General features: G+C 38.4%; 1 protein-coding gene across 13 annotated transcripts in view; it reads right to left on the bottom strand.

Annotated features, from left to right (window-relative positions):
• CTBP1 (C-terminal binding protein 1) overlaps positions 1-23049 on the bottom strand; it is a 378668-nt gene that overhangs the window by 12971 nt on the left and 342648 nt on the right. For all 13 annotated transcript variants that reach the window (XR_012904426.1, XM_075930923.1, XM_075930921.1 and 10 more), the window contains 4 exons: positions 18763-18907; positions 12440-12646; positions 5468-5682; positions 1065-1195 (listed from right to left, as the gene is read on the bottom strand). Coding sequence is in view for 12 of the 13 variants with exons in the window: in XM_075930923.1 (XP_075787038.1) it covers positions 1065-1195; positions 5468-5682; positions 12440-12646; positions 18763-18907 (698 nt within the window). In the remaining variant the exon portion in view is untranslated. The remainder of the gene's footprint in view (positions 1-1064; positions 1196-5467; positions 5683-12439; positions 12647-18762; positions 18908-23049) is intronic.

Raw genomic sequence — 23049 nt, 5'->3', positions numbered from 1 at the left:
TTTGTGAGTTTTTGTGTGTGTCATCTGATGCAAAAACTCTAAGGGGAAGGACCCTTTATCACTATTTTTAAGAGGGTGTTCTCAGATGATGTCTCAGTCATCTGATGAGAGGAAAATCACTAATCAGATGTCTCTATAACCTAGCCTCAAGTCCTAAATCTGTTCCTTCTCCAAGAGTGATGAGGATTGTAGTAATGTAAACCACTTCAGAAGAAATGTAGGCTCTTCCCACCAGCATCTAGTAACTGGACAATGGACAGTTCCTTAGGTTTAATCCATAGCAAACCACTCTCAAAATGGGAGTCAGGGTCAGGCTCAGGACTCGAGGAAAGCCAGAAATCGTATCTTCTGTGTTTTAATCGTTCCACCAAAGCTTCTAAGTGGAGAAAGTGGTACGTTTGTGGCTGCAACTGTGGACTTGTTAGCGGTATTCAGTGAATTAAATATAGTGCCACCAACTCTGCTAGTGGCAGCAAAAAAATAAAAATAAAAGTCTGAATTCTGGTCACCTCTCCTAATTCTATAGACTTGCCTGCTTCTCAGAGAGAATCTACACAATCTATGTGATGAGGTGTCAGGGTCATACTCATACACCTTCATAAAGTTTTTTCCCCCAAAATCTCAGACATTTCTCCCCCCGCCCTCCTCATCTTACTGAAGAGTACTTGTACTTCCCTGGCAGGGACAGCTGGGCACGGCTTCTTCCTATCAGTGACAGGATATGAGGGTGTTCTTTTCCAGGCTGAGAGGCAGAAGGCCATGCCCAACATTTGAATGTGAGGGTGCTTGGTGCAAGGCAGTGCATTTCACTACTGGATTACTCCTATTATATTTGTTAAAAGCTTATATTTAATCTTTTTTTCTCTGCTCCCTCCTGACTGTGTACAAAAGCTCTCCCTGCATTTGCATTAATCCAGAGCACAGATGCATACTGCTTTACTAAGGAGGATTCAGCAACTAAGTGGAGGGAACGCTTCATTGTGGTTGGATGCATCATGCACTAAGACTTAAAAATAAGAAAGTGAACAAAATAGAACTAAAAAAGAAAAAAAAAGGAAAAGCACCTGAATGGTTCTGACTCATGTACATCTAAGGCTGCCCCTCGTATCCTTCCTTCCTTCAGGGCCTGTGCAAGTGCTTTTTCGTCTACTAACCCACCTCGAGCTGTGTTGACCAGGAAAGCCCCTTGTCTCATCTAGGGAAAGTTAAAAACAAGGATGATGAAATAAAAATAAATGAAATAAAATCGTTGTGGCATTATTATTTACTCAAAGGAAGCATCCATTACAACAAAGGTGATTCAACTGGATTAACCTGTCACCAGTTGTCTTCTCTTTCCATTGGAAAGTACCACAAAATTTGATGCTTCAAATGTAAAATAATATTTCACAGCATTTATAACTTTTTGTTTCTTGTAAGTAGGGTGTCTCATAACAGAACCAATGATACACAATCAGAAGATGTAAACATGCATATGAAGCTGACAGATTGTTAAATTTTTTTTAAATTATCTTGTGAAATTGCACAAGATGGAAGCTACTGCACATAGCAAAACACAATCACATTTTGTGGTTTTTAATCTTTTACACAAGTGAAAGGCTAAATGGATCTTTTAGAAAACTCAATGATTTTGTATCTCCCAAGACTTTTTTCTTTACTTAAGATGTAAAAGATTTATTCTTTATTTATTGCTATTACTTAAATTCACTTCCCCCACCACATGAGACTTTTCAAATCGAGGCCCAGGAAATTCCTGTTTTATTCAAGTGAATGGCATTGGAATGGTATTGGCTGGAAATGATGTAAGTTTTGGAAAGAAACTGTGCACTGTGTTGCTCAGATTAGCATTAATCTGAGTCCCCCAGACTCAGTCTCAGCTAGAAGACTTCACGCCATAATGTAATTGCAACATGAAGACAAAGTGGAGATTTAAATTAGAAAGATGATAGCCTAGCATAATGGTGGGAATAAGACTGCAGGGTTTCACATCAATCCACACCAGTATTTAAGCATTCACAGCATGTATCCCATAAGGAGGCCCCAACTCTGCAAACATTCCCATGCATCAGAGTGCCTGCAGAAGTGTTTGCAGGATAGAGGTTGTAAATAAAGATGGGTGCCCAACTCCCCATCTTGATCTCACCGCATTACAACAAAAAACAACAACAAAAAGATTATTTTGACTAGTGAATAAACTTTAAAAAATTATTCTAAATGAGCAAAGGATTTTTACAGGAACATCAATTGTTCTTTTGGAACGAATGCCTGGCGTGAAATGCCAAACTGATGCATTTCAGAGTAGGGGATAAGGAAAGGAATCTTCTCCAAGTCTTTTGGTAGTATGGCTGGAAACAAAACAACTAAGATTTACTCAAACCTGCTAATATCCCAATGCACTATACTGGACAACCCACTTACTACTCTATCAGCGGTCTGACCTCTCCCATCTGCAAACCTTTAGTGACACAGGGGGTCATCAATGGATTTTGGAGAAGCATACATGTACACTGCCCACTTCAGCACTCATATAAGTGACAGGAGTCATATGGACTTAAGTATCATGTAGAAAATTGATATATCCCCTAAAGAGCTTGGAAATGTTAATCATAGTGGGCACTGCTCAAATCCCTTTTCCGTCCACAAAAATCTTCCTTAACTTTTCATCTGCTGTGCTATTTATACAGCTGCAAGATAAACCAAAAGCAAACATAATGTGGATATTTAATTGTATTCTAGAGAGAGTGAGCTACATGAGTCACAGTAAACTACAAGGGTCGTTGCAGATCAGGAATGACTCTTTTCTGCTATTACAATTCACCTACATGTAACTGTAATTATAGTAGATATATTTTATTTAATTGCAATATCTCCTTTGCAAATTTGTAATGTGATGAAGAGTTAAAGAGGATGTCTCCTTCAGGAAAAGAGCATTGGACTCGGTACAACAAAGATTTTGTCTACTTCAGCTACACAGGAGATGGAAGGCCAAAGATGCTGGCTGGGCAATCCACCAAACAATTTGGACAATGAGAGAGTCTTTCCTAAACTTTTCAAAGAGGTTTCAAGGATATTCAGTTTAAAAGATCCATTAACACAATTTAAGTCGAGACCTTTCCCTTCACATTTATATAAACGAGATTTTTTCATTCCATCAACATATAACACTGGATAATGTGGCATATTTTATCATTGAAGACATATGTTGGTATAAAAATTATGATTAATTTGAAAATGTATATATATATAAAATTAAGTCCACTTGATAATTATGGAATATACCATTATCATATAAACCATTAGAAGACATGGACGGGTTAACCCTTTTTCATAAAAAAAGTAATGAATTTATATATTGTCACAATAAAACCAGGCAGTAGTACTGTAACTATGTAAATATTAATAGTGTCTCCAAATTATTATACTAATGGCATTATTCTAAACAGTCATCAAATGTTAGTGAAAACATAACAAAAATGTATGAAAAACATATGTAGTGTTATTGTAGCTGTGTTAGTACCAGGATATTAAGAAATCTGAAATGGGTAAGGTAGCATCTTTTACTGGACTAATTTCTGTTGGAGAGAAAAGGCAACCTTCTGAGCTCACACAAAGCTGTTATTCAGACCTAAGAGCTCTTAGGAGGGAGGGAGTGTGATGGACCTCCAGTGCAGCTTATCTCTATCACCAACAGAAAAAAAGGTATTACCTCACTTATCTAGCTGCTGAAAAAAGTATTGTTTAAAATACAATAGGGACTGAAGTTCATGTGAATTTGCTATATGAATAACAGTTATATTAATATCAATATTATATAAAGTGTACTTTATTATTACAAATATTTCAGTTTTAGTAAAACTTGTATTATTTACACTATCACAGGTGTTAAAACAGATTATTTACCATAGTCACAATTTATGCAAACTTCCATTGTATTTTAGGTAACACATCTGTTTTATTAAAATTTCTATTTTCAGTATAGATTAATAAGTACAATATCAATATATTAGACAAAATGTCCTTTAAATCATATAGTCTATCATTTGTTTTCTAATTTTAGATATTGTTCAGCTTAAATTTATGTTTATGTATTTTGTTTCTGAACATAGCACACCATGTAGGTCTTCAAAGTAATCTTCTTTCTACATCTCAACACTAAGAAGTCCTATTTACAAAAATCATATGTTGGACCCAGTCTCACAATTCACTGTGATGCAGGAGCAATGTTGAGCCCATGTGAAGTCCAAGTGATTTCAGTGGAGTTCCAAGTTATTCAGGGTTTGCCCACACACAGCATCTTAACATATTAGGGCCTTATTATGCAGTGCCATATGATAATGTAATGAAAGAATAATTACAATGTACTTGAGTGAAATAAGAATCTATGCTGAACAGAACAAAAGGTTAAAATGTGGACATGAGGACAGCTTTCTTAGATTCCTCAACACTGAATTTCCCAGGTTTTAAACTGAATTTACTATCTCATTAACATTAGGACATGATCCTATGAGATCTTGAACATCCTTAACTCATAGTGTAGTCCCAAGGAAGTCCATGAGAACAGCAAGTACTTGGTATTTCTCAAAAGCCAACCAATCATCATTTTAATTTAGTAGAGAAAAATTTCATAGAACTTTTCTCTGTTATCAAATAAACTCACACAATGAATGTATAAAGAACATCAATGCAAAATGGATGTACATTATTGCAGAGTTCAAGTTACTATTTTTAATTATATAATTGCCACACTTGTACATTTCAAAAAAGCTATACCTTTTAATATATATTATATATACACTAAGATTTTGAGGCAGCAATAAATATTGAATGCAAAAACCAAAATGTTTACCTTCTAAATTTCTCCAGAATGGAACAAGTGCTGCAGTTCTACATATGGATAAGGTTTAAGTATTTAATCATTTTAGAATTTTTCATCTCAAGACCAAATCCATATATTTATTATTTTCCCCAAATAACCTCCTACATGTACTACAGCATAAGCAATTATTATGGAAAAGTGCTTGCAACCATTAGCAATGAACACAAGGGGTCGCCAGTTAGTCATGAGCCTTACGTTAGGGATACAAACTCAAACTGTAACTTAAGTATAAAAGCAAAGTGCAACTTTTATTACCAATAAAAGGATGTATGTACCTTTCTGAAGATACAACAGAAGTGCTTTTAAATAAGCGTCAATGAATGAATCAAGCATCACACATCTGAACAGTGTTTAGCATAACACACTATTTCCACAAAAGAGATAATAAACAAGTAAAATGAAAAAAATCCACTGTATGAGATATCATCTATTTCTTAACCAAATATAAACCTGCCTAACAGTGAAACAGCAGATGAAGAGAAAATTAGTAAGATCTAAATGTGCATGTTTAACATGGGAAAACTCTGCAGTTTACAGGAAGTTTGTAATTATAAAACCAAAACTATCCTAAAGGGTATATTGGATACTTACCTGTTTAATGGTAAAGTCATTAATAAGATGATGATTGTGTTCATTCAAGTTGCAGTGCAGGGTTACACAGTCACTGTGAAATAGCAGGTCCTGTAAAGTGCTCACCCGCTGCAGTCCAAGAGCACGTTCAATGCCATCTGAGAGGTACGGGTCATAAAAAATAACACTAAAGCCAAAGGCTTTTGCACGTAGTGCTACTGCTTGCCCAACACGTCCTAGAATGGCACAGACATGCAAACAAAAGAGAATTTTTCTAGTGTAAAGTGACATATTCTTTGTAGAATTATTGCTATAAAACATGCATGTAGTGCTGTAAACCTGCATGGGATGTTACAGAACACAGAGAAGAGACAGCATCCCATATCCCATTAAAAATTCTTATTTAATGGTAGGTTCATATCATCCCTGACCCAAACGACACAATAGGACTGCTCCATAAAATATAAACAAAATGAAATATTGTCATGCTGAAACATGGAATGTATGGGTTTAGGGATGTAACATTCTGATTAATTGGCTAATTGAATAGTCGATGCAATTTGCATCAACTATTAGATTAGTCGATAAGGGCGCCTCTGCCTTTGAAATGCAGCAACAGGCAGGGGGCAAAAGCACTGTGGGGAGCACGGGGCCAGCAGAGGACTCAAGCAGTCTGGCTCCGGGCTCCACGCAGAGCTGCTGCTTTGAAGTTCACCCCCAATTCTCCCCACTTGCTGCTTCTTTCTGATAGAGGCAGCAAGGTGGGTGGAAGAAGTGACTAGTTGACCAGCATGTAGACTAGTTGTTCACATCGCTAATATGAGATCTATGGTAACCCTGATCTGCTTAACAGGTGGCACTACTGGCTGGAAACGCTGATGACAAATCACTGATGTTCCTGTTTCCTGCAAAGTATCCAATATAATTGTAACCACATAAGTCCAGGACATTAGAGAGACAAGGTGGGTGAGATAATACCTGAAGAAGAGCTCTGTGGGACTCAAAAGCAACAGAAGAATGACCAATAGAAGGTATTACCTCATCCACCTTTCCCTTGCAAAGTACTCATTCTTGCCATTGTCTCTGCAGTTGGTTCTAATAAAAAAGCTGTGAAATGAACATTTGCAGTTTGACTTAATACAAAATAATGTCTTTAAAGTTCTTTCTTTAAAGTTTTTTCTGCCTGAATTTATGTCACTGCTTGCTTCGTGTGTTAACACAATTATTTCAAAGGAGCACCAAAGACATTCTTGTGAATGCTGTTGGCAGAAGAGTCTACGCTTCCAACTTATTTTCAGCTTCAAACAGTCTTTAAAATTCTTTTAGCTCACCTGCCTCCCAACCCATGTGCACTTTCTGAGATAGAGGAAAGACTTTTTATGTAATGCCTACAAGAAACCTGTCAGAGGTCTTCTATTTGTTCATTATCCATATAGCTAAACCATAAACAAAGAGGCCCCATCATAACATGGAGTAGCCCTCTTGAATGGCTCCAAGGATATTTAATATTTGTACTGCATAGTGTGGTAGGCACCATACGCCCATCTACCTTAAGCCATGTTTTAAACTGGATTGAGGAAAGAATTCCACCATGCATGTGTAATGGCAGGTCCTTCTCTCAATTATTATATCTCACTACATTGATAAGAAAGCAATACTGAATCAAGGACATGGATCTGGAATGTTTTGAGGTAATACAATTACTTGAACTGTCGTGTCCTTTATCAGGCTTGTTGAGAATTTTAGCCAGAAGGATATTTTAGAAGTATCAGAATCACTAGACTCACCAGGAAATTTTTAAGGCTGAGCCTTGGCTATCAACTGAAAGCATTTTTTTCTAACACCTGTGTCTATTCAAATGCAACAGTATAAGACTGGAAAATCCCATGTCTTTCCAACTGTGCTGTAAGGAATTTCCCAGTGTTCTTCAATTTCTTTTTGAATAAACAAAAGAAGCCAAAAAAAAGGTTTCTTCTTGACTGTATAACCTGTACAAAATAATTCTGGAGTGCCTGGTGATGCCTTGGAATATTTTGCAGTCAGTCAAACATTTGCTTTTCATAAAATCATAGAATCATAGAACACGAGAACTGGAAGGGACCTTGAGAGGTCATTAAGTCCAGTCCCCTGCCCTCACAGCAGGACCCAGTACCACCCCTGATAGATGTCTCTCTAACCTGCTCTTAAATATCTCCAGAGATGGAGATTCCACAACATCTCTAGGCAACTTATTCCAATGTTTAACCACCCTGTCAGTTAGAAACTTTTTCCTAATGTCCAACCTAAACCTCCCTTGCTGCAGTTTAAGCCCATTGCTGCTGCTTCTATCTTCAGAGGCTAAGGAGAACAATTTTTCTCCCTCCTTCTTGTGACACCCTTTTAGATACTTGAAAACAGCTATCATGTCCACCCTCAATCTTCTCCTTTCCAAACTAAACAAGCCCAATTCTTTCAGTCTTCCTTTTTAGACCTTTAATCATTCTTGTTGCTCTTCTCTGGACCTTCTCCAGTTGAGGCCTAATCAGCGCAGAGTAGAGCAGAAGAATGATGTCTTGCTCACAACACTCTTTTGCAACAGCATCACACTGTTAACTCAAATTTAGCTTGTGGTCTACTATGACCCTTAGATCCCTTTCTGCCATACTCCTTCCTAGACAGTCGCTTCCCATTCTGTGTATGTGAGACTGATTGTTCCTTCCCTGGGTATTTCTACTTAAGGTAACTTCTTTAAAACATACTTTAAAAAAAAAAAAGAGACTGTGCACACTAGCTGTTTGCTTGTGAGAATCTGTTTATAATGCTGAATATGCAACAAGGGAGATTTAGTTTGGACATTAGGAAAAACTTTCTAACTACAGGTTAAAACTCTCTTAACCATGATCCTCCGACATGACCACAGATGTTCCAGGACCAGATAGTCCCACTGGAGGGCCAGTGCCCAGGAACCCAGGCTGGCAGGGAAGTGAGAAGCCCCGGCAGCGAAACTTCCTGGCAGGGCTGTGGAAGCCCCACACGCAGCAGTGGGAACCCAGCACAAAGAAGCAGTGGGGCTGCCCAACGCTGGAGCAGGAGCTTGATGTGCGCACAAGGAGCTGAGCTGCCTAGCATGGTAGTGGGAGCCCGGCAAGCAGAAGAGGGGCTGCCTGATATGGCAGCATTGGCTGACGAGGCAGCAGGGCAGCTGGGAGATCATTGGTCGGGCCAGGGCTGGAGGGCACTGGCGGCCAGAGGGCTAGAAATGACCATCCCTGGTCCAGCAAAATCCCTCATCTGGAACTGGTCGGGTCCCGAGGGTGCCAGACCAAGGAGGTCAAATATGTATGAGGACAGTTCAGCTTTGGGATAGGTTTCCAAGGGAGGTTGTGAAATCGTGGCCTTTGGAGGTTTTACAGAACAGGTTGAACAAACACCAATCAAGGATTATCTAGGTTTACTGGCACAGGGAGCTGGATTTGATGACTTGTTGAGGTCTCTTCCAGCTTTACATGTTTTTAAGTGTTTGAAAATCAGAAATAAAGCAAACTTCTAGTGTAACTGAAATATTTTCAAGACTCAGATTCTACACAGCTCAAATGTATGTCAGTATATATAATGTGAACAGAAATTTTGTAGAGAACAAAGTATAATACATGTACTATCTTTCTGTACCTCTCGCCTTAGAGCACGAAACCCCCAAAGAATATATAATGGGTAGGTCTACTGGAATAGACTGACCAGATTAAAACTGAAATCTTCTATTCATTACAACCAATGTGGATGTATATGCTAATTTGAGTCCTCTAATGAGTGTATTTAACCTCCCACTGAAATCACTGGGAACCACAGGTACACGTCTGAGGGAACCACATGTATATGTCTGACTTAATGGCAACAAAATTTGCTGTAACTGATGATCCAGATTTAACCATAATCCCTGCACAAGGAATAGGCTGCATCACGAATAGACCAGGAGTTTAAGAAATGAAGAATGGCTACAGTGGCTCAGACCAATGGACCTTCTAGCCCAGTATCCCATCTTCTGACAATGCTCACTGCCAAATGGTTCAGAGGAAATGAATAGAACAGGTCAGTTATCAAGTGAGCCATCACCTCTGACCCAGTCCTAACTTCTGGCAGTCAGAGGTTTAGAGACACCCAGAGCATGAGGCTGTGTCCTGACCACCTTGACTAACAGTGATTGATGGACCTGTCCTCCATGATTTTATTACATCCTTTTTTGAACCCTAATATAATTTTGGCCTTCACAACGTCTCCTGGCAATGAATGTTACAAGCTGACTGTGTGTTGTGTGAAGAAGCACATCCTTTTGTTTGTTTTAAACCTGCTGCTTATTAACTTCCTTGGGTTTACTTCAGCACAGCACTACAGCCTATGCCAGTTTTTCTTCCTATTCTGAAAATGTTTCTAATAAGTAAGTCTAATTTAAAGAAGCCATCACAAGGGTTACTTCAAAATTCAGATCAACATTTCATCAGTAAGAAAAAAAGCGAGTGTGGACAGCAGGCATGTCATTGTGTCCCTTCCCTTGTTCACCGGAGTGTTATTAAAGGGTGTGGTATTTTCAGTATGCAGATAATGCTAAATGACTATCGTCATCTTGTCAGACATGGGCAGTACAACTCAGCACCTCAGCCAACATCTAGCTGAGACTAGAGCACTGGAGAAAGTAAGCTGTTGGAAGCTGAATCCAAACAAGACTAAGAGGATGACAGAAAGCAAAAGATAGGCAGGAGCTAGTTCTCATAAAGAATGCAAGAAGTAGTCAGTGAAAGGATGCTAAGAGACTCTGGACATGTTTAATGTGGCAGATGAGTCATATTATCCATACAGGACAACTTTGGAATGTCTGAAGGTTGAGCTAAGAAGATGATAGTGGAAATACATAGCAGTGGTTGAGGGCAAAGATGAATATGGAGCAAAGGGGTACAGACATTTTGGCAATATACAGAGCAAATTCAGCAGGATTTAGCAATGGCATCAAGGTGACATGGAAGTAAAAGTTGGAACTAATTTATTTTACATGTGCAGCATTTTCTATAGCAGCCTTTCTTGATTCTGGACTTGTGATGTCAACACATTTCAATAATAAACTGAACTAAAACCAAAACTGAGACAAAATTAGCTAGGACTGGAACTGACAGCTATGATGAGTGGCATCTTCTACTGAACACATGGTACCCTGAGGCTAACATGCTGGTGAATAAGACTGAAAAGATATTTTAGTCGAAAAATAGCAATAGATAACTCTCTCAAATCAGAAAAATATAGCGCTGGAACCTGTGGAATTCCTTGCCAGGGGACGTAGTTAACACCAGAATTATAAGTAAGTACAAAAAAATAATTTAGTAAGGTCACGAAGGATAGGTCCATCCAATCACTACTAGTCAAGATGGTCAGGATACAACCCCATGCATATCAGCAATGTCATGATACTGATGGATTGTTGTTCATAAAATTCCTTGACAAGTCATCAAATCCATATTTCTGAGCTGAGGCAGGACCAAGTAAACATAGATCATCCCTGACAGACATTTGTCCAACCCACTTTTCCTTAACCACAATGTTACCATCCTTATATTTAGAAAGATTTTTCTAAGATCTGAATCTACTTTGCTGATTACACCCATTACTTCTTGGCCTGCCTTCAGTGGACAGGGAGAACTGAGCCACCTTCTCTTTATGAAAGCATGCTACGTATTTGAAGACTTATGTTCCCTCTTCAATTTTCTTTTCTTTAGACTAAACATAAACAGATTTTTTGACCTCTTCTTCCCAGGCCAGGTTTCCTAAACTTTTCATCATTTTTGTTTCTCTCCTCTCCCCACTTGGTCTACATCCTTCCTGAAATGTGGTACCCATAATAGGACACAATACTCCAGTTGAAGCCTCACCAAGGCCAAGCAGAACAGAGTAATTCCTCCCATGTCTTTCATACACTGCTTCTATTAATACCCCTGAATGGTATTAGCCTTTGTACAACAGCATCACACTGCTGACTTATTTTCATTTCAGGATCTACTGTAACCCCAAGATCCTGTTCAGCAGTACTACACCTACCTATTTATTCCCCATTTTGGAGTTTCACATTTAATTTTTCCTTCCTCGGTGTAGTACTTTGCACTTGTCTTTAATGAATTTCATCTTGTTGATTTCAGACCAATTTTCTAATTTAAGATAATTCTGAGTTCTAATCCTGTCCTCCAACGTCTTGTAACTGTTCCCTGCTGGGTGTTAACTGCAAATTTTATAAGTATACTCTGTACTCCGTTATCTAATTCATTAATGAAAATAAATTATGAATCCTGCCAGACCCTTTCTGGTATGTTAAAGATACCAGTAGAAGGGAGAAATATGGAAAAAGTAGTAATGCCAAAATAGGCCCAAGTGGAGTATTTGACAGCACGTTAAATAGGATTATGCAACATAATACGGTACCAAATAAAGCTAATCTGATATTAGATTAATGAGGCAGGGGACTCATGATGGAACTGGGAAGAGATACTTCCCTCTTTATATCATTCTGCAGCACCTATGTATCTGATTCTAAGAAAGGTGTAGAGAAATTCAAGATAGAACAAGAACAAAACTAGATGGGTTATTGGATGGACTGACTAGGTGGAAATATTAAGAAGGAGACCAAGATGACCCTTTATAAATATCTGAAAGTTATAAACACCAACAACAGGGAAGTACTGTTCACTGTGATCCAATGAAGTACAATTAAAAGTAATGGGATGAAATTAAGAAGAGAAAAACTGAATAGCAGGAGAAAACTATTAGATTTTGAAGTAATCTTCTAAGGTCACTGACTTGGGGACATTTATTTTTTTTCTTAGTTTGGGTATTACTTATTCATCATACAAGCTTGTACACAGCAAATGCTGCACTGCTGGGGATGGATTATATGACTCATCTTTTCCAGCTTCAATTTTTGCAATTCTATCATAACAGGGGGAGAGGGTGGGGAAGGAGACTACTCAAGAATCAACATACCTAATCCAATAATGCCCAAAGTTTCCCCTCTAATCCTGGCAGCTCCAGAAGCAACTTCCCGAATCTGCTCCACACTCTGTACTCTCGTGCCTTCTCGCAAGGCCTGGTGAAGCCAGGTGGTTCTCCTGTAGAGATTTAGGATGTGGCACATTGTAGAATCTGCTGTCTCTTCAACTGATGCAGCAGGAACATTGCATACTGCAATTCCTGAAAGGAAAAGCATGATATACATTTACTGAACACATCACACCATTTTTCTTTCACTCCTTGAGTTTAAGGAATTAATTACAATCAAGGACAGTATAGATTTAATTTTACAACCCATAGATATTTTCACATGCTGTTTGTATGAACATCAAAGAGTGAATGAGGGAGGCAGGACTTGCCAAAATACATAATTCAAGTATGCTGATAGCTGATTTTTTAATTCATCCCTATTTAATGTGTTTTAAACTTCACAGTAGTAATGAAGAGAGAACATGGGGAAAAAACACTTCCAAAAAGATAGTCACAAAAAGGGATACTGTCTGGTATTTCAGAAACATATTTATGATGTATCAAATGTTTTGATAAAAACAATTTTTTTTTAATGTAAACATCTCTGTCAAACACTGTAGTGTCTAGCTAATGCAAGATAGCACACAAGCGCTATTTCTATATCAAACCTATATGTTAAATGTAAGATTTTTTAAAATCTTTTCTTTGAGGAGGCTAGTTAAATGGAAATTAAAAGGTATCATATTGAAAATAAAATGCCTGAAAGCTGCAGGAAGCTTTGTAAAAACACCACAATAGAAGCTCAAACTAAACATATACCTGAAATTTAAAAAAAAAATATTGCAAGAGGATAAAATAAAAAAGCCCTATCACCTATATAGAGTAAATAAAATGGTTAGACACAAAAAGACATCCTTTAAAATTGGAAGTTAAATCCTACTGAGGAAAATGGAAAAGTGTGTAAATTCTGGCAAGTCAAATGTAATTTGAAGAGCAGCTACTTAAAAAAGAACAGCAAAAAAAAAAAAAAAAAAAATTAACTAGATCAGAAGCAAGAATCCTGCCAAGCAATCAGTGCGGCCACTGCACAATATGTGTGCTAAAGGAGAACTCAAGGAAAATATGGTAATTGTGAAGCAACTAAATGAATTCTTTGCACCACTTTTCACAGAAGATGATCCGAGGAAATTTCCACACCTGAGCCACTCTTTTTAGGTGACAAATCTGAGGAAATGTCCCAAATTGAAGTGTCAGAGTTGGTTTTGGGACAAACTGAGAAATTAAATAGTAATGAATCACCTTAAGCAGATGGCAATCACCCAAAAGTATTGAAGGAACTCAAAGACGAAACTGCAAAACTATTAACTGTAACATGTAACCTATCATTAAAATTATCTTCTGTACCAAATGACGGGAGGATAGCTAACATGACAACAATTTTTTTTAAAAGACTTCAGAGACAATCCTGGCAATTGCAGGCAGGTAAGCCTAACATTAGTACCTGGCAAATTGGTTAACCTTCTTGTAAAGAACAGAGTTATCAGACACATAGATGAACAAGATTTGTTGGGGAAAGGTCAAAATGGCTTTTGTAAAGGGAAAAATCACACCTTACCAGTTTATAAACATTCTTTGAGGGTGTCAACAAACATGTGGACAAAGGGGATCCAGTAGCTATGGGGAACTTGGATTCGCAAAAAGCTTTTGACAAAATCCCTCATCTAAGGATCATAAACAAAATAAGCTGTATTGGGATAAGAGGGAAGATCTTCTCTTGTATCAGTAATATGCAAAAAAGGTAGGAATACAGTCAGCTTTCTGAATGGAAAAAGGTAAATTGTGGTGGTCCCCCCAGCATCTTTACCAGGATCAAAGATGCTCAATATTCATCAATGACCTAGAAAAAGGGGTAAATAGTGATGTAGAAAAAGTTGAAGGAAATACAAAATTACTCAAGTTAAGTTCAAAACAGACTGCAAAGAATTACAAAGAGAGCTCATAAAACTGGGTGACTGGCAATAAAATGCTAGAAGAAATTCAGTGATGATAAATGCAAACAATGCATATTAGAAAATACAATCCCAACTAGACATAGAAATGATAGGGTCTAATAAGTTATCACTCAAAAAAGAGATTTTAGAATCATTGTGGACAGTTCTCTAAAATCATCTCCCAATGGGCAGTAACAGACAAAAAGAAAAGACAAAAAAAAGCACGAAAAGAATGTTAGATAAAATGACAGATAAAACAAAAAAATATCACAATTTCACTACATAAATCCATGGTACGGCCACATCTGGAATACTGCTCACAATTCCGGTCATCCCACCTCACCCTTACCTAACCTCAGAAGAGATGCATTAGAATTGGTAAAGGTACAGAGAAGGGAAACAAAACTTAGGTATGGAAGTGTTCCCATGTGAGGAGAGATTAACAAGACAGGACTTTTCTACTTGGACAACAGACAACTAAGATGGGACATGACAGAGGTCTATAAAGCTATGAATGGTGAGGAAAAAGCAAATAAGGAAGTGTTAGATACTTCTTTACACACCAAGAATGCAGAGTCACCCTGTTAAATTAGTAGGCAGCAAGTTTAAAACAAACAAAAGGAAGTACTTACACAACCAACCTGTGGAACTTATTGCTAGTAGATGTTGTGAAGGCCAAAACTAGAAAGGGGCTCAAAATGAATTACATACATTCAAGGAGCATAGGTGCATCAATGGCTATTAGACAATATGGTTATGGATGCAACCCCAAGCTCTAGCTTCTTACTGCCAGAAGCTGGAAAAGGGGCGACAGGGGATGGATCACCTGATATGTTCTCCTGTTATGTTCATTCCCTCTGAAACATATGGCATTGGCCACTGTTGGATGACAAGATACTGTGCTAGCTGACCATTGGTCTGAGCCAATATGGCTGTTCGTAGTGAGAAATCTGTACTAAGGCCTGATCTTGCAAACAATTATGCCCATAAGCAGCTTCATTGATCTCAATGGGACTAATTCACGTGTAAGTGTATGGAAAACCAGGACAGAATATTTACTGGCTATATAACATGTACATTATGATGTGTGTTTATATCCACTAAGGCCAAGTCAATAAGTATGCCTTGCACTAGCAACAAAATAAGTGAGGTTTGTGCTTCTTAGAGTTCAAATTCATGAGTTTGTTCAACTTTCTTGGATCCACCTCTAAGAAAGCTCTTTTTTATAAACTAATGAAAATCTCAAATTGTGTAAGAAATATTAGCAAACGTTCACCATGTCCCTCAGGCGCAGGTATATTTATACCCACTTCATACGTGGGTAAAAGGAGACACAGAAAAGATCAGCTAGCTCAAGGTTTCTCAACTAATCTGTGGAATTGCTGGGAATAGAAACTGGAGTCCTGATCCTCACCCAAGTCAAGCAGCAAGGGCACGGCCCACCTAAATCTTCATATAGAGGTGCGGAGTCTGCTCCTACAAGGTGTCTGAAGATAAGGAGGAGGAATTTATGGAACTAAGCCTCTGGCAATAACTGGCCTGAAGTGAGTAGGGCATGGAGGTGAGAAAGTAATAGAAAGACTCCTTTTGACTTGGACAGAGGTTAGATTGGGCACCAGAGATTGAATCCAAAAGCTCTTTGTAATCAATGGAAGTGATCCCTCCCTCCCCTAATAGAAATGAGTTGGCTTTGCCACTATGGACACAACTGCCACATTGCTATAGTTTTCTGGACATTGATTTCCTTGCAGTACTCAATATAGACTTCATAGCTGAAGACAATTTTTTTCTGCAATAATCCTAGCAAATGATGTTGTTTACTTTAAAAAGCTTTTTGTGCTGCTTAAATCTTGCCTCTTCTGAGTCGCTTTTATGTACTATATGTGCCCTCTATTTACAAGCTCTGACTCCTGGCAAAGCTTTGTTGCTACTGCTGCTGATTCCTGTCACATAGAGCATGCTGGATTATTTCAATGGAGAAGACTAAATATTTTTGTCCTCAACAACTAGTAGAGCATTTTCCACTGTAGATATCTGCACATAAATAAAAATTAAACAAGCAGCTTCAGCTAACAAAGGAGGCAGCTGAACATTCACTTTGGTCTGAGGGAATAACTGCAACCTAGTTTTAATATTATGAGCTTCACATCTTATGAAACAAGAGAGCCAGAAGACTATTCTCTTCAATAACAGAAACAATGTAGGTAATTTGATAAATTATCATCTCAAACCCTATTTATCTACAGTTTGAATCCAAATTTCTTTATTCTGCTGGCTTGCATCTTTATTGAATTTTGAGATCAATTGAAAAAAAAAATCAATATAGGGACGCTGCATAACTATTTTTCCTTTTAATGCTCTGCAGAATCACTGTCTGCTGAGTCACTGTTCTTAGATTTACTAAGATAAAACAGCTGCCTTTGCTGGCATATCATTCTTGGCATCCCACTAATATAAACTGTGGTATCAATCCTAATGTTGTAAAAGCAAAAAAATAAAGAGGCAAAAAGAGTATTCTTGTTTAAGTAGAGGGCAAAATTACATTATGCCTATCATATTGAATGGCTGTGTTTGATTATACAAGAAAAAAAGTGCCCTTTTCATGGAACAAAAATACAAACTGCATGAGACAATATTACATTTCACAAACACATATTTTAATGCTCGGCATCAGCCAAACACTACTTTCTATGGAGTTAGAAACAAGGAATCTCCACTCACCTTTCAGCTTGTTGTAGCTTTCCTTGTACATCATACAGTTGTCCCTAGAAGGCTGTGGGGAGAAGGGTCACGTAACCTTTTCACCTACATTCTAGAGTTTATTTTTCCCTTCTCCCACCACTAAATCGTTTTCTACATATAGGCAGCTGAAATAAGGAGCCTGCCCTAAAGGTTCACCACTTGCAGAAGCAGGAGGACAAAAAGGAGAAAGTAGATGGAGAAAAAAGGGGTACAGCCTTCTCACGTGCCAAGAAAACAATATTATATTATTAATTTACTATTATTATTATTATTATTAGGGGAGAGGGAAGAAATAGCTCCCCTGTCTCTTCTATGCACCTTTCCTCCAGCTCTTACCAGTGATCTGGCCTGTATACACCCTCTTAGAGAGCCCAAGACCAGATGGTTTCAGCCAAAGCCACAGGACTATTTGCCTTCTGTAGGCTCATTCTTTCCTCCCTCATCTGTCACATTTTGATGAGCACATAAGCAACAACTCCCAAGCTGGTGGAAAATGTCATATTTTCAAGTTTTCCCATGGGAAATCCATGGTTCCCGTTTTCACAAAATACACATCAACCAAAAATAACAGCATGAAAATAAAGCAGCTGTAATCAGATTTAAAAAACTGTTTTTTCTAAAGTGAAAAAATTGTCATGTGATCGCCACTAAGTAGGCTTCTGATAAGATACCTGGCATTTATAATAGATTCCTCTGAATATCGTTGCTATTACCACAAGATTTTCTTCCATGGCACATTTTATCAGCAGATGAAAGTGTTTTACAGGGAGTAATAAACTCACATCACCGTAGTGAAGTATGTATTACTTATAACAGCTCTAGAGAGGGGAAACTGAGAGATAGGTAGATTAGGTGATATTTCAAGTAATGGTAAGTAAGTAGTTGAATTCCAGTCCCTAGTTCTACCTACATGGAACTTTAAAAAAAAAATTTAAAAAAAAAATCAGACTTTCAACTTTTATCCAGAGTTGACTGATTTGCTTTTTAGTCAGTGATTTCATTGGGAGTGGAAAATTTTATTCATTAAAGATGAGCATAGTTTAGATGAGTCTAATCAAATCTTCAGACTCTAATGCTTAGAAGTGTTGCAATTTGGTATTTAGATCTGAATCACAATATTCCCAAAGTCTGGTATGTTCAAATTTGGCCACTTACAGAGATAGATGAGAGTTGTCAACTTGTAACCCAGCAAGGATATGTGCCTGTATGTACAGAGCATTCTCTTGCTTGGAGTCCCATTTGCTTCAGTGGTACTCTGGAACCTTTTGTAGAACTCGAGTCTGACTTTTGCATCAAGCTCACCTTTATAATGTAAGCTTCCTGTTCGCTGTTTTAAAAAAAGTTTGCTCTTAGTCTTAAAATGTGCCTTGAACAGGCAGACTGCCATTGTGTCACAAATCCATTATCAGTTAATTAACTAGTGCTAATATCACCATAATGATTTTTAAACACTTTGATGAGAAAATTATACATCTTATATATTATGTCAGCACAAATTATACAGCAAATGTCGATGCAAAGACTTAGATGCTATCACATTTCTGGAGGCAACTATAACATGTTCAAATAAAACAGTGTCTTTAATAATCATACCTAAATCCCCAGCAGATTTGATGTCAATGTTATCAAAACCACTGCCGATTCGGACAATTATTCGAAGTGCTTTGAATTTCTCCAGGTCTTCTCGTGTTAAAGTGATAGTGTGATACATCAGTGCACCCACTGCTTCATTTAGTACCTAGAATTTAAAAAAATAAATAAAAAAGAACAAACCTTGCTTTATGTAATCTGAGTTTTTCCCCTGTTCATTGCATTTGGGTTTCATCATGTATTAAAAGTTTGTAGGTCTGAAGGACTCTGTAATAATTACAAGAAATCAGTTTTATTTTAAAAAACTTTTCTACAAGTATTTTCAAGCATCTTGTTCTCACTCACTATGCCTTCTACAGGACTTGGAACCTGCCAAGGTAACAGGTGGAGGGGTCCTCCATTGCCAATAACTTTAATGGGAGTGGCAGGAGATTAATTCACAGGAGGCGCTCGGTACTCTGCAAAACTGGATCCGCTTCTATTAGATTAAAGTCAGGGTTATGACTGAGTGTGAACAGGCTCCTGAGAAAATAGCTGTAGATGTGGGAATAATCATTTGCTCCTAATAGCACAGTATTTTTATGTGTGTGATGGCAGCTGTCCCAGTAGCACCCAATTTTGAATGGACCAACAGAGAAATAGCCCCATCGCCCTCAGTGGTACAGGCATTCACTACATTAGATAAACCCTCCCCACTGCCAGCCCCAGGCCAGAGTTCCCATGGTTAACCTCTTTGGACTGGGATGCCCCACAAGCCACTACTGGCCCTTCTCTGCCAGGGTTCCACTGGCCTCGCTGCCACTGGGGTTCTGAATCGGGACCACAGATTCCCTCTGGCCGCCGCTGGCCCTGCTTCCACTGGGGTTCTCAGCTGCCGCCAGGGTTCCCAGCTGGGACTAGGGATCCCTTTCAGCTGCTGCCTGGGGCTCCCTAGGCCTGGACTCTCCACCCACCGCAGGACTAGCCCCTGCCAGCCAAGCTGGGTCTCTCAAGCACTGAGATTCCCAGCTGACTCCTGCTCCTTGCCTCCGGGGATCTCTTGTCCAATAACATCCGTGGTCCTTCCAGACCACGGATGTTGCTGGACCACAGAGCCCCAGATTTGGGAGGTTCAACCTGTATATTTACAACTTGTCATCAAGAAAACAAAAACCTGTCAGTGCCAACTATGACTGTAAATGCTTTAGCTCTAATTTACTCATATTATGATTCTCTACAGCACCCATTGCTGGACAGCCGAAGTGTTGTACAAAAGTGAAACCATAGTTTCATTACACTGATACAACTGCCCGGAAAGCCAGCTACTCTAATAAAAGCAATTGTGCAATGGGGAAAAAAAAGCGAGAAGATGAAAAAAGGAGACAAAAGTCGTTGAAGACAATTTGACCTGAACATAACATCTAATGAAAGGAAGAACTGAGCATCTTTAAAAAAAAAATTTTGAGTAGTAGTGTGCCACTGTATCTCAGCCAGAGAGCAAAAGACTGGGGAAATGGGAGAGAATTTGGCACACTAAGCTCTGCAGTATGCAAATCTCTGTTGCTATGCAAATATGGCCTCTACTTGCCACTAATCTAGACAGGTGAATCTCAGAAAGCAGAATCATAGTTTTTACATTTACTTTCCCTTGTTACTGATTAGCTAGGGAATTTTAATAATAGGATTTTTTCTTCTTCTTAGGAATTCATCTCCTGTTCATGATCATCACCCACCTCCTCATTTAATGCCCTTAATCATTAAAAGACACCACTAGAATAATTTTAACTTCACAGCCAAATATACATCCACTAGTAACTTTGAAGCTTCTATAATGCACATTACTTTACAGTTCTCTTGACAATGCCCTACGTTCATTATTCAATATGCTCTGTCGACTGACATATGTTCATTCTCTGTTATATGATCAATTTCTGCTGATGTATTTCCAAGATTTTTGTAGAATTGATGTTTGTTTTTCTGTTTTACCTAAAAGGCAATCAGATTTAAAAGAACTGTTCGCAAAAATGTGATTTCACAAACAAATTATGGCTTTGTGTTGGGGATTAATATTTATTAATTAATGTGCACATTTAGAAAAACAATTAGGGAAGCAGAATGCAGATAAAAATATGGCATAGAAGCAAAATTGTTTATTATTTGAATAATTTACAAAATATCCCTCAATATTTCAGCACTGGAGTGATAACTCCAGTGTTGTGGTGACTGTTGAGAGTGTGGTGTTTGAAGCAGGACCTAAGTTAGCTGGAAAGGGCAAGAACTACATGGAATTTTAGAAATTATTTAGGATTTCAGTTACCTAATTGCTATAAAATGCAGAAAACAAACATATGCCTGAACCCGCATTAGGATTCCCAGTGATTTTTATGGCTCAGCCAAGTACCTTCAGGACTGCAAAGCAACGCAAGCACACAATGTATTGTAATGCCTCAAAGGACATGAACTGGACATCACTGCATTATGTTTGGGCCTGTTTAGGCTACTGTTTGGCAGCAGGAGGAGACTGGTCGAGGGTGCGGGGGGGAGAGGGCTGGGAAACAGTTTGAGACTATTTAAATCGGTGAGCTTTCTCTGTGCACTTGTGTATTTACTTATGGACCATGTGGTGGTAGCAGCAATGTAACAAACAAGTATGCATGCAACTCATCTTTTTGTATTTCATGTTTAAAGCTCATGACTCTCCTAGAGTTATGGACAACTTGGGAGGAAAATGCAAAGGCAGAGGGTGATCTCCAGTCACTGTATGTTATTTCACACTAACTTATTTCCTTGGTGATGTTAGCACTCTTTGTACCTAGTATGCCAAAAGATTAAAATAACCCATTAAAATCATGATTAAGAAGGCAAATATTGAGCTCTCAAAGAGCAAACTACAGAACTCTGAATTTAGACAAAGAGCTCCCAAGCTAATATTAGTTATTAAAACTATTCCTGACAGTTGGATTTCACCTGAATAAAGCTCATCTGAAGTGCACTACAAACAGTATTGTTGCTAATGAAAAAGACTAGTTACCAAGGAAAGCTTTTATGCTTTAAAAATACATGTAGAAAATACATTTAATGATGAAGCTCACCCATTACTGAAGTTACTTAAATTCACAGAAGGAAGGCTAAAAGGTTGCAAATTGCACTAAAAACAAGACGTTTTTCTGCTTTTATATATAAAATTTACAACAGAGGAAATTATTATACAAAATAAACTTAGAAGGCTTTTAACAATAAAACAACCTTTAGAACAATCAGCCATCCTGCAGAGAGGCAGCTAATCTATTAGTCTGTGTATGCTAACTAGGGCTGTGGTTTAATTAGAGTTCTAATACAATTAACTGAAAAAAATTAATCACTATTTTATTCACATTGTTAAATAATAAATACCAGTTGAAACATATTAAATATTTTAATTTTTTTCAAATATTTGTATTTCAATTACAACACAAAGTGTACAGTGCTCTATACTATTTTGACTACAAATATTTGCACTATTAGGGTTACCATATCTGTAGTTTTAAAAAAGAGGACATCGGTGCCGCTGCAGCAGCTGCTCCACTCACCCAGGAGGCTAGGCTCAGAAGCTGGCAAATCTGTCCCCACGTACACCAAGCTCGGGGCTCTGGCAGCTGCTCTAACCCAATGCCCTCACTCCTCTCCCAGAACCAGGCATCCCCAGCCCCTCCTCCTCCAACCCAATAACCCTCCCCCAGAGCCAGGCACCTCCAGACCCCCCACTAAACCCAATGACTCTCTCCTCCCACAGAGCCAGGGACATAAATCTATCTGGGCAGAGGGTAATGCCATGGATCTCACTGGAGCCACTGCTGCCACGTGCGCAGAGTGGCCATGAGCACTCCGGGCACATGGCTCTGAACAACAGTCAAACGTTCCATTGAACTAAGGCACGTGCTGCCGCCCCCTCCCTGAATCCCGGCGAAAAAAAAGCCAGACAGCCGGCGATTTAACATGGGAAAACGAGGACATGTCTGGGAAAAACTGGACGTATGGTAGTCCTATGGCACTATAAAAAAATAGTATCTTTCACTTCATCTCATACAAGTACTGTAGTTCAATCTCTTTCTTGTGAAAGTTTAATTTACAAACATAGATATGTGTTCCATAACTGCACGAAATACAAAACAATGTAAAACTTCAGCACCTACAAGTCTTAGTTCTACTTCTTGTTCCATCAATCACTAAGACAAACAAATTAATTCACATTCACAGGAGATAATGCTGCTTGTTTGTTATTTTCAGTGTCACCTGAAAGTGGTAACAGGTGCATGCATGGCACTTTTGTTA

This window comes from Pelodiscus sinensis, chromosome 5 (assembly GCF_049634645.1).
Source record: "Pelodiscus sinensis isolate JC-2024 chromosome 5, ASM4963464v1, whole genome shotgun sequence".
Classification (NCBI taxonomy): domain Eukaryota; kingdom Metazoa; phylum Chordata; order Testudines; family Trionychidae; genus Pelodiscus; species Pelodiscus sinensis.
This window is presented reverse-complemented; position numbering and strand designations above follow the sequence as displayed.